The following is a 12705-nucleotide window of genomic DNA, read 5'->3' as shown; positions in this document are numbered from 1 at the left end:
TTTTAGTTTACCCGTCCTTCCCTTAACTTCCAGCCCCGAGACCACCGCAGTTGGATGTATACCGCAATCCTTGTGTACCTTCGCCTTGTGGCCAGTATGCAGAGTGTCGGGATAACCAGGGCACTGCCACGTGCAGTTGTCTGCCCTCCTATTTCGGCACCCCGCCCAACTGTCGCCCCGAGTGTACGATAAACCCCGACTGTCCATCTCATTTGTCCTGCCAACAACAGCGTTGTCGCGATCCATGTCCTGGAGCCTGTGGATTCAATGCGCAGTGCACAGTTGTTAATCACAATCCGACGTGTCAGTGTGCTCCTGGATTTATTGGCAATGCCTTTACATCCTGTCATGTTCCACCTCCAATTGTTCGGGACTCACCTCAAATAATTGATCCATGCGATCTTATCACTTGTGGCCCCAATGCTGTTTGCAATCAGGGACAATGTACTTGTCTGCCTGAATTTGTGGGCAACCCACTAGTTGGATGTCGTCCGGAATGTGTGTTGAGCACAGAATGCGACTGGAACAAGGCGTGCGTGAGAAACAAGTGCATCGATCCATGTCCAGGAACTTGCGGATCCAATGCCATATGTGAGGTGCACAGACATATAGCCATGTGTTATTGTCCACCGGGAATGACTGGAAATGCATTCAGCCAATGCCTACCCTTGCCACCAGCTCCGGTACGCGATGTTATAGACCCTTGTCAGCCTTCGCCATGTGGTCCAAATGCCCAGTGTCGCAATATCAACGGACAAGCAGTGTGCTCATGTCTTCGGGACTTCATCGGAGTTCCACCTTCATGTCGTCCAGAGTGCGTTAGTAATTCCGAGTGCCCACTTCATCTGGCTTGCCTCCAACGACATTGCCGAGATCCTTGCCCCGGAGTCTGTGGCCTGAATGCCGAATGCCGGGTCATAAACCACAGCCCGAACTGCCATTGCATTGGTTCCTTTACGGGAAATCCATTTGCGGCTTGTCACCGGCCACCGCCGCCACCGATTAGGCATGAGCCCATTGATCCCTGTCAGCCATCGCCATGTGGAGCTAATGCGGTATGTCGTGTCCAGGGAAGCAATGCTCAATGCAGTTGTCTAAGTGGCTTCATCGGAACACCACCCAACTGCCGACCCGAATGCGTATCCAACTCGGATTGCCCCACGAATCTGGCTTGCCTCAATCAGAAGTGCCGAGATCCCTGTCCAGGTGTCTGTGGCTCCAATGCTGAATGTTATGTGATTAACCATACACCCATGTGCAATTGTCTTGCTGGACAAACCGGCAATCCATTCGTAAGCTGTCAAGTGGTGCGAGATGTTCCCGAGCCACAAACTCCGTGTGTGCCCAGTCCATGCGGAGCCAATGCACTCTGTTCTGAGAGAAATGGAGCCGGAGCCTGTCAATGCCTTCCGGAATTCTATGGCAATCCCTATGAAGGCTGCCGACCGGAGTGCGTTCTCAATTCGGACTGCCCCAGCCACTTGGCTTGTCTCAACCAGCATTGCCGCGATCCGTGTCCCGGAACATGTGGTACCAACGCCGAATGTCAAGTGCGCGAACACTTGCCCCAATGCAACTGCCATGTGGGATATCAGGGAAATCCCTACGTTTACTGTAGTGTTCTGCGTGATCGTAAGCTAACCCTGTAAAGAAACATTATTGGACCAGATGCTTATTCTGTATTTATCCCGACAGCCCTGCCTGAACCAGTTCCCTCCCGCCCTTGTCAGCCGTCACCTTGTGGTCCAAACTCTCAGTGTCGGGAATCGAACAACCAGGCAATTTGCAAGTGTCTGCCCGACTTTATTGGATCCCCACCTGCATGTAGACCCGAGTGCACCATCTCCAGTGAATGTGATTTGACCCGGGCTTGTGTCCAACAACACTGTGTCGATCCCTGTCCCGGTGTCTGCGGCAATAGTGCCCAGTGTCGGGTCATAAATCACAGTCCTCACTGTAGTTGCTTGCCTGGTTTCACGGGTGATGCCCTTAGTGGCTGCCAACGGATTCGTAAGACTAAATTTTTGGTGAATTCCTTCTTTAGTTTTCCTAACTCCAAACCCTTCGCAGCACCCGCAATTACTCACGATGCCCCCAAAGAGACCCCCCGCGATCCCTGTGTCCCCTCCCCCTGCGGATCCTTTGGACAGTGCCGTGCTCAAGGCAACCAGGCTATATGCTCATGCCTTCCTGGCTACTACGGAGCACCTCCAAATTGCAGGCCGGAGTGCGCAATAAACCCGGACTGCGCCTCCCATTTGGCGTGTATCAGTGAAAAGTGTCGCGATCCATGTCCCGGTTCATGTGGCCTGCAGGCCCAATGCAGTGTCATAAACCACACACCGATCTGTAGTTGTCCATCAGGTTATGAGGGCAATCCCTTCGTCAGCTGCCAACGAACTCCTCCACCGCCGACTCCGCCCCTTCGCGATGCCTGCAATCCCTCACCTTGTGGCTCCAACGCAATCTGCAGCCCTGGAGGCCAGTGCTCGTGTCTGCCCGACTTTGATGGCAACCCCTACGTGGGCTGCCGCCCTGAGTGCGTCCTCAACACGGACTGCGCCAGAGACAAAGCCTGCCAGCGCAGCAAGTGCACCGATCCTTGTCCCGGAGCGTGTGGTATTGGAGCCGTTTGCGAGGTTCGCAATCACATTCCCACATGTAATTGCCCACCCGGAACAACGGGCAATGCTTTCGTTCAGTGTACCCTTGTGCAATGTAGGTTCCAAACTAAGAATCTACCAACTGTGGAGACCTTATTTAACAACTCCCTGTTTTGTTTAGCTTCACCCGTGGTGCCCTTAAACCCTTGTCAACCATCGCCGTGCGGAAATAATGCCCAATGCCGAGAGGGTAACGATCAAGCCGTTTGCTCTTGTCTACCCGGCTTCTTTGGTGTTCCACCGAAGTGTCGTCCTGAGTGCACCATTAACTCAGACTGTGCCCCACATCTGGCATGCTTGAACCAACAGTGCCGGGATCCTTGTCCTGGAGCTTGCGGCCAGTTCGCTCAATGCCAGGTTATCCGACATGTGCCGCACTGTAGTTGTCCCGCAGGCTTCTCAGGCAATGCTTTCTTCCTGTGCCATCGGTTACCGCCTCCACCACCAGTCCAACTGGAACCGATCAACCCATGCTACCCATCGCCTTGCGGACCCAATGCAGAATGCACAAATCAGAATGAACAGGCCATTTGCAAGTGCCTGAAGGACTACATAGGAACACCACCCAACTGTCGACCGGAGTGCATAACGTCATCAGAGTGTCCGATTCAGCTGGCTTGTATTGGTCAAAAATGCAAGGATCCTTGTTCTGGACTTTGTGGAACCGCTGCCACCTGTCAAGTTGTCAGCCACGTGCCTTCGTGCATTTGCGTTGCGGACTATATTGGAGACCCTTACACGGGATGCTATGCCCGGCCGCCCATTCAGCGAGAGCAAATCAATCCATGCTACCAGAACCCGTGCGGAAGCAATGCGGTCTGCAGAGAGCGTGGAGAGGTTGCTTCGTGCCAGTGTCTACCGGAATATTACGGTAACCCGTATGAAGGATGTCGACCCGAATGTGTGCTTAACTCGGACTGTTCAAGCCACTTGGCTTGCCTCAATCAACACTGTCGAGATCCCTGTCCAGGAAGTTGTGCCCCCAATGCCCAATGTCAAGTAGTCAATCACGTGCCCAGCTGTAGTTGTTATCCTGGATATAGTGGCGATCCCTATCGCCATTGCCATTTTGTCCAGGCAGAACGTAAGCAGTCTTTACCCAGTCCGTCGTTTAACACATGCACTAACCCACCAATATATTCCCAATCTGCACTCTTATGTTCCCCCTTAGCCGTCCAAGTTGTGCACTTTAATCCCTGCCAACCCTCGCCATGTGGTCCCAATTCACAGTGCACAGAGTCTCAGGGTCAAGCAGTGTGCCGCTGTCTACCCGACTACTATGGTTCCCCACCTGCTTGTCGACCCGAGTGCACCACTAATCCCGAATGTCCCAATGATAAAGCCTGCGTGGGCAGAAGATGTGCCGATCCTTGTGCGGGTGCTTGTGGTCAGAACGCCATTTGTCGAGCGCATCAGCACAGAGCTTATTGCTCGTGTCATCCTGGTTATACAGGTGATGCCTTCATGCGCTGCCAGCCCTTGCCTCCGCCCCAACTGATTAGGGACTCAGCAGTAATCTATAGAGACCCCTGTGTGCCCTCGCCCTGTGGACAGTTTGCTCAGTGTCGCGTGGAGTACGAACAAGCGGTATGCTCTTGTCTTACCTCCTACTATGGTACTCCACCGTACTGCCGACCCGAGTGCACACAGAATTCAGATTGCCCCAGCCATAGAGCCTGTGTCAATCAAAGGTGCGTGGATCCCTGCCCCGGGGCTTGTGGTCTAAACGCGCGCTGTGATGTGCTCAATCACGTGCCTAGCTGTTCATGCCCCGATGGTTATGTAGGAGATCCCTTCTATCGCTGTTACCCTGCTCCTGCGCCTCCTCCAGCACCATTTACCGTTGTAGCCGATGATCCTTGTCAGCCCTCACCATGCGGTCCCAATGCACAGTGTTCTAACGGTGTCTGTAGTTGTCTGCCCCTGTACCAGGGTGATCCCTATGTGGGCTGTCGCCCAGAGTGCGTACTAAGTACTGAGTGTCCGTGGGATAAGGCCTGCATCCGTAATCGTTGCCTGGACCCGTGTCCCGGAACGTGCGGATCAGGAGCCACATGTCAGGTACACAATCATGTGGCCATGTGTCAGTGCCCGGTTGGCTATCAAGGCAATCCTTTCGTCCTGTGCCAGCAGACACCTCTTCAAGCACCCGTGGAGCTCCATCCCTGCCAGCCTTCACCTTGCGGACACCATGGAGAGTGTCGGGAAGTTGGTTCGCAGGCCATTTGCACTTGCCGTCCCGGTTATTATGGCAGCCCACCAGCATGTCGACCCGAATGTGTCAGCAATCCAGAGTGTCCACCCAGTTTGGCCTGTGTAAATCAGAAATGCCGTGATCCCTGCCCCGGTGCTTGTAATCACCTAGCTCAATGTCATGTAATTAACCACAGTCCACAGTGTGTTTGCCCTGCTGGATACACCGGTAGTCCGTACTCCGAGTGCCACTTGATTAGGGCGGATTACGCACCAGTTCAGCGTCAACCAATTGATCCCTGTTTGCCATCTCCCTGTGGTCCTCATGCTCAATGCAGTAATGAGGGAGGCAACGCAGTTTGCCAATGTCTGACGGAATACCTGGGAGTACCGCCATACTGTCGACCCGAATGCATTGCGAACAGCGAGTGTCCCAGTGACAGGGCATGTATTAATCGGAAGTGCCAGGATCCATGTCCCGGCCTGTGCGGGTACAATGCCATTTGTAGAACGTACAACCACCAGCCAAACTGCGTTTGTGCTCCTGGTTTGGTGGGTAATCCGTTCAACTCCTGTCTGCCCCCCACACGTCCTGAGATTCCATCAACACCTCCCACAACAGCCATACAAGTGCTGCAGTATGAGGAACCATTCATCAATGGTTGTGAACCAAATCCTTGTGGGGCAAACGCGCAATGCAATCAGCGAAGAGGAGTGGTCTCCTGCGTCTGTCTGCCAGACTATTTTGGCAACCCCTACGAAGCCTGCCGACCCGAGTGTATTCTGAACTCCGATTGTCCCTCAAGTAGAGCTTGTGTACAACAGAAATGTCGCGATCCATGTCCCGGAACTTGTGGCCTGAATGCCGAGTGTCATGTCCTTGATCATTTGCCACAGTGCAGGTGTTTCAGTGGGTACACTGGAAATCCCTTGTCGTACTGCTCGCCTGTTCCAATAATCCAAGAATGTAAGCATAAATGCAATGACAAACCCGCCACCAACTTAGATAATCAAAATCATATGTTTGCGTCAACCCTTTTAGCTCCCTTGACCCCCTGTGATCCCTCACCTTGTGGACCCAATGCCCAGTGTCATCCGTCGCTTAATGAGGCCGTGTGCTCCTGTTTACCCAAATTCTATGGCACCCCACCCAATTGTCGACCCGAGTGTACTCTAAACTCGGAGTGTTCTTATGATAAGGCTTGCGTCCATCACAAGTGCGTTGATCCTTGTCCTGGAATTTGTGGTATTAATGCGGAGTGTCGCGTGCACTATCATAGTCCCATATGTTATTGCATTTCTTCGCATACGGGTGATCCATTCACACGGTGCTACGAAACCCCAAAACGTAAGAATATTAATTCAAGTTCTTATGGAGTTCAAGAATCGGTTAATATAAATTTTGCCAATATTTCACTTTTAACAGCTGTGCGACCCCAAATATATGACACGCCTTCTCCTCCATATCCGGTCGCTATACCCGATCTGGTGTACGTGCAACAACAACAACCGGGAATAGTAAATATTCCCTCTGCCCCTCAACCGATATATCCTACGCCCCAGTCACCACAATACAATGTAAACTATCCATCTCCGCAACCGGCGAATCCCGAAAAACCGGGAGTTGTGAATATACCATCTGTGCCACAGCCAGTTTACCCATCACCTCAACCACCTGTTTACCATGTCAACTACGCAACAACGCCAGTTTCTCAACAACCCGGGGTCGTGAACATTCCTTCGGCACATCGACCGGTGCCTCCGACATCTCAGAGACCTGTGTTTGTAACATCGCCCGGCAACCCAACACCCACACCGCAACCTGGGGTTATTAATATTCCTTCAGTTTCACAACCTGGATATCCAACGCCGCAAAGCCCCATTTATGATGCAAACTATCCTACTACTCAAAGTCCTATTCCCCAACAACCCGGCGTAGTTAATATTCCATCGTTGCCAAGTCCAGCATATCCTGCTCCAAATCCGCCGGTGAACTATCCAACGCCACCATCACCTCAGAAACCAGTTCAACCGGGAGTTATCAATATACCGTCTGCGCCGCATCCAGCAACGCCACCACAACATCCTCCCGTTTTTATTCCGTCCCCTGAGAGCCCGTCAACAGCTCCAAAGCCTGGAGTAATTAATATTCCATCCGTAACGCAACCAGAATACCCAACATCGCAGGTTCCCGTTTATGACGTCAATTATTCAACAACACCGTCTCCTATTCCTCAAAAGCCTGGAGTGGTAAACATTCCTTCAGCACCGCAGCCAGTGCATCCTGCACCCAACCCACCAGTGCACGAATTTAATTATCCATCGCCGCCTTCAGTTGCTCAACAGCCAGGCGTTCTTAACATACCATCGTACCCAACGTCAGTGGCACCGACTCCTCAACCTCCTATATATATACCATCTCAGGAGCAACCGAAACCAACCACCGGGCCGTCAGTTATAAATGTGCCTTCAGTTCCACAACCTGCTTATCCTACGCCACAGGCACCTGTTTACGACGTTAACTATCCAACACCTCCATCTGCAATACCACACCAACCTGGAGTAGTTAACATTCCATCGGTGCCACCACCACCGCCTCCAGTTATGCAACGTCCCGTGTTTGTACCATCACCAGCACATCCTACTCCCGGTCCTCAGCCAGGTGTTGTTAATATACCTTCAGTGGTACAGCCCGTGCATCCCACGTATCAATCTCCGGTTGTGGAACGGCCTGCTATATATGACGTGTACTACCCGCCGCCGCCATCTAGACCGGGTGTGATCAATATTCCCTCGCCACCAAGACCCGTATACCCAGTGCCACAGCAACCGATCTACGTTCCGTCACCAGTTCTACATATACCAGCTCCAAGACCAGTAATTCACAACATTCCATCAGTGCCTCAACCAACATATACACATCGTAATCCACCGATTCAGGATGTTACTTACCCAGCTCCACAACCAAGTCCTCCTGTACCAGGAATAGTAAATATTCCATCACTGCCTCAACCCGTATCAACACCCACTTCTGGAGTGATAAATATTCCCTCGCAAGCATCACCACCGATCTCAGTACCAACACCAGGAATTGTAAACATTCCATCGATCCCGCAACCAACGCCACAGCCTCCTTCACCTGGAATTATTAATGTTCCTTCAGTGCCTCAACCGTTCCCAACTCCTCCTGCACCTGGAATTATTAACATTCCTTCAGTGCCTCAACCGTTGCCATCGCCAACTCCTGGTGTGATCAATATTCCGCAACAACCAACGCCACCACCTTTGGTTCACCAGCCCGGAATTATAAACATTCCGTCGATACAACAACCATCAACTCCAACCACTCAGCATCCTATACAGGATGTTCAATATGAAACCCAGAGACCACAGCCTTCCCCTGGAGTTATCAACATTCCATCTGTGCCACAACCTACGTATCCAACTCAAAAGCCATCTTACCAGGATGTCAGTTACCCAACAGTACAGCCAAAGCCTCCAGTATCTGGAATTATAAATATTCCCTCGGTGCCCCAGCCTTTTCCATCATCGACTCCTGGAGTGATTAATTTGCCTTCAGAGCCATCTTATCAAGCACCAATTCCAAAGCCTGGCATCATCAACGTTCCCTCGATACCGGAACCTATACCATCAACACCCCAAAATCCTGTGCAAGAGGTTTATCACGATACTCAGAAGCCACAAGCGATTCCCGGTGTGGTTAATGTTCCATCTGTTCCACAGCCAACACCAGGTCGCCCCCATTACGATGTGGCCAAACCAGATTTCGAGTTCAACCCGTGCTATCCATCGCCGTGTGGTCCCTACTCTCATTGTCACAATCGATTTGGAGTAGCTGCCTGTGTTTGCCTACCCAATTACAGAGGAACTCCACCGAATTGCCGACCAGAATGCGTAATTAATTCGGACTGTCCATCATCTTTGGCCTGCATTAACGAAAGGTGCCGAGATCCTTGTCCAGGATCTTGTGCTTACAATGCCGTGTGCCGTGTGCATGAACATGTGCCTAATTGTTACTGCCAGACTGGCTATACCGGAAATCCATTTATTTCCTGTCAACGTACACCTATAGTTCCTATTCAACGTGAGCCGATTGAGGCGAAGGATCCATGTTATCCATCCATTTGCGGACCAAACGCTGTGTGCAATAATGGAAAGTGCAGCTGCATTCCTGAATATCGAGGAGATCCCTATGTTGGCTGTAGGCCAGAATGTGTTCTTAATACAGACTGCGCAAGGAATAAGGCTTGCATTCAACAAAAGTGCAAGGATCCGTGTCCAGGCACTTGTGGACTACAGGCCTTGTGCCATGTGTACAACCATGTGGCGACCTGCTCTTGTCCGGAAGGAATGCAGGGCGATGCCTTTGTGAGATGTGATCCAAAACCCAAGCCTCAATCCCAACCGCCAGCACCTACAACCTTGCCAGCCATCGTGCTACAACGTGCTCCGATTAATCCCTGCGAGCCAACTCCCTGTGGACCCAATTCCCAGTGCAGAGCATATCATGAGCAGGCGATTTGCTACTGCCTCCCGAATTTCATTGGCACGCCACCAGGCTGTCGCCCGGAGTGTACCTCCAACTCGGACTGTCCCCTCGACAAATACTGTCTGAATCTCAGGTGTCGCGATCCTTGTCCCGGAGCTTGTGGCATTCGTGCCATTTGTCATGTCCAGAACCACGGTCCCTTGTGTGTGTGTCCACCCCATTTGACGGGTAATCCCCTACTGGCCTGTCAACCCATAGGTATACCTGAAAAATCGGCCAAGCAAAAAGACCACTTATCTAACAACACTGTTTTAGTTATTCCCCCCGTAGAGCGCGATGAAGTGAATCCCTGCCAGCCCTCGCCTTGTGGCCCGAATTCCGAGTGCCAAGCCACGTCCGGCGGAGCTCGCTGCTCTTGCCTACCCCAGTACCATGGCACCCCGCCCTTCTGTCGGCCGGAGTGCGTGAACAGCGCTGACTGTCCGGCGGACAAGGCGTGCCGTAACTACAAGTGCATTGATCCCTGCCCCGGCAGCTGTGGTTTCTCAGCTCTCTGTCGTGCGGTGGCCCACAGTCCTGTGTGCTATTGTCCCGAGGGCTATGTGGGCAATGCCTACAGCCTTTGCTCTCGACCAGAGCCGAGTCCACCTGCCGTGGTGATCCTGCCTTGCAATCCCAGTCCCTGTGGCGTAAACGCATTCTGTCAGCCGCACAACGACTTGAGCGTTTGCCAATGCCTACCGGGTTACTATGGCAATCCCTCTGAGATTTGCAGACCCGAATGCACCGTCAACTCGGACTGTCCAAGCCACATGGCTTGCATGAGCGAAAAGTGTCGCGATCCTTGTCCCGGCGTTTGTGGTCTTAAAGCCCTCTGTCAGGTCATTAACCACAGCCCAGTTTGCGAATGTCACAGGGGCCATGTGGGCAATCCCTATCACAGCTGTCACATACCACAGCGTGAACGTAAGAAAAAATCTCCTTACTTCAGCTATCTAAATCCGACCCTAATGCGAACTTCTTCTCTAAACAACAACGCCTTAATCGAATAGTTCTGCTCTGTCTTACATATAAGTCCATTGATAATATTCTGTGATATTTGGGAGAACTTTTCAATGCCAAACTAAATCCGACTACTTCCTTATGCTGCAAACAACAACGCTGTACTCAATTCTCTGCCTCAGTTATCTTCTCCTTTTAAGTGCCCTAATCTACCCATTACGACTTAATCCTCATACATTTTTGATCTCTACGCTATGATCTCAACGTGACCATTAATGTTCTGTGATATTATGGTGAAATCTTAAAAAAAATATTGTGTTTAAGCAATACCGATACCTCTTAGCTACCTCATTTGTTTAAATATAAAACCATCAAGTGTTCCTTGGTCTCTTCCATCGATTATGCTCAGTGACAATATGCTAGCTTTAGAAATAATTAATCTCGCTTTTGGTTGCCTTTAACAATGCTTCGCTTTTGGCCCGCTATAATGCAAATTTTAAGAATTCCACCTTTGACTTCCTTTAGCCCCTGCACCGGAATACGTAAACCCCTGTCAGCCGTCGCCTTGCGGTGCCAATTCTCAGTGTCGCGAGTCCCAGGGGCAGGCTATCTGCTCCTGCCTCCCGGAGTTTGTGGGCACACCGCCCTCGTGTCGTCCGGAATGTGTGATCAGCGCCGAGTGTCCAGCGGATAGAGCGTGCATTAACCAGAAGTGCCAGGACCCTTGTCCAGGAGCATGTGGCTTGAATGCCCAGTGCCATGTGCGCAATCACAGTCCGCTGTGCTCGTGTCAGCCCGGATTCACCGGAGATGCTTTGACCCGCTGTCTGCCAGTACCGCCTCCAAAACCGCCGAAATCGAATGATATCCGCGATCCTTGCGTGCCATCACCTTGTGGACCCTACTCCCAATGCCGGGTGGTTAATGGCGGAGCTAGTTGCAACTGCCTTCCCAATTATGTGGGAGCGGCGCCCAACTGCCGTCCGGAATGTACCATCAATGCGGAGTGTCCCAGTAATCTGGCCTGCATCAACGAGAAGTGTCGCGATCCTTGTCCTGGAGCCTGTGGCTTTGCTGCCCAGTGCAGTGTCATCAATCATACGCCCAGTTGTTTGTGTCCCGCTGGTTACACAGGAGATCCGTTCTCCAGCTGCCGAGTTCTGCCACCACCACCGCCTCCGAAGAGTATGCCCGACTTTTTACCCGAAAGCCAAAAAGATTTCCCTAAGCTAGGCCCCATTTCTCTTGCAGCTCCCTCCGATCCCTGCCAGCCTTCGCCCTGCGGAGCCAATGCTCTGTGCAACAATGGCCAGTGCTCTTGCCATTATGGTGATCATGGTGATCCTTACACTGGATGCCGTCCCGAATGTGTTTTGAACTCTGATTGTCCCAGGAATAGAGCGTGTGTCAACCAGAAGTGCGTTGATCCTTGCCCAGGTCACTGTGGTCTCAATGCTCTCTGCGATGCCGTTAACCACATTGCCATGTGCCACTGCCCCGAGCGGATGACGGGCAATGCGTTCGTGTCCTGTCAGCCAATTCGCGATGATCCACCACCTCCAACGATATCCAAACCATGCCAACCCTCGCCGTGCGGAGCAAATGCCCAGTGTCTAGAGAGGAATGGCAACGCCATCTGTTCTTGCCTAGCCGGATACTTTGGTCAGCCGCCCAATTGCCGTTTGGAGTGCTACTCCAGCTCTGATTGCTCCCAAGTGCACAGCTGCATTAACAACAAGTGTGTGGACCCGTGTCCAGGCAAATGTGGTCTAAATGCAGTGTGCCAGGCGATCCAGCACAGAGCCCATTGCGAGTGCGTCCCGAGATACACAGGAAATGCGTTTGTGCGGTGCAACCCCATTCCAGTTCCCAGAGTACCAGAACCAGTGCGCGATCCTTGCCAACCCTCACCCTGTGGTCCCAACTCGCAGTGCACGAATGTAAATGGACAAGCGGAGTGTCGCTGTCTGCAGGAGTTCCAGGGTACCCCGCCAAATTGCCGACCAGAGTGTGTAAGCCACGATGAGTGTGCCAATACCCTGGCCTGCATGAACCAGAAGTGCCGCGATCCCTGTCCCGGAAGCTGTGGCCAGAGTGCCCAGTGTACGGTCAGCCTTCACATTCCGAACTGTCAGTGTCCCGTGGGCATGACGGGTGATCCATTCCGAATTTGCCTGCCCAAACCACGTGGTAAGATTTTACCAAGTAACGACACCCAAATCTAGAATATAACCCCATATCTTAAATCCAGAGTCTCCCAATCTTAAGTCCTTTTAAACAGGAATATTACCCAAAAATCATAAACCCCCTGCGCCAATTTATAAATGTTTATCTTAA

At 51.9% G+C, this 12705-nt stretch overlaps 1 protein-coding gene across 3 annotated transcripts in view; it reads left to right on the top strand.

Moving 5' to 3' along the window:
* LOC6613359 overlaps window positions 1–12705 on the top strand; it is a 111564-nt gene that overhangs the window by 89058 nt on the left and 9801 nt on the right. For all 3 annotated transcript variants that reach the window (XM_032713841.1, XM_032713840.1, XM_032713839.1), the window contains 10 exons: window positions 34–1632; window positions 1696–2010; window positions 2071–2718; window positions 2785–3747; window positions 3835–5823; window positions 5899–6204; window positions 6283–9624; window positions 9682–10332; window positions 10894–11553; window positions 11620–12558. In XM_032713841.1, coding sequence (XP_032569732.1) covers window positions 34–1632; window positions 1696–2010; window positions 2071–2718; window positions 2785–3747; window positions 3835–5823; window positions 5899–6204; window positions 6283–9624; window positions 9682–10332; window positions 10894–11553; window positions 11620–12558 — 11412 coding nt within the window. The remainder of the gene's footprint in view (window positions 1–33; window positions 1633–1695; window positions 2011–2070; window positions 2719–2784; window positions 3748–3834; window positions 5824–5898; window positions 6205–6282; window positions 9625–9681; window positions 10333–10893; window positions 11554–11619; window positions 12559–12705) is intronic.

The sequence above is a fragment of the Drosophila sechellia genome, chromosome 2L, assembly GCF_004382195.2.
Source record: "Drosophila sechellia strain sech25 chromosome 2L, ASM438219v1, whole genome shotgun sequence".
NCBI lineage: Eukaryota > Metazoa > Arthropoda > Insecta > Diptera > Drosophilidae > Drosophila > Drosophila sechellia.
Note: the sequence above shows the minus strand (reverse complement) of the source record. Positions and strands in the feature narration are given on the sequence as shown.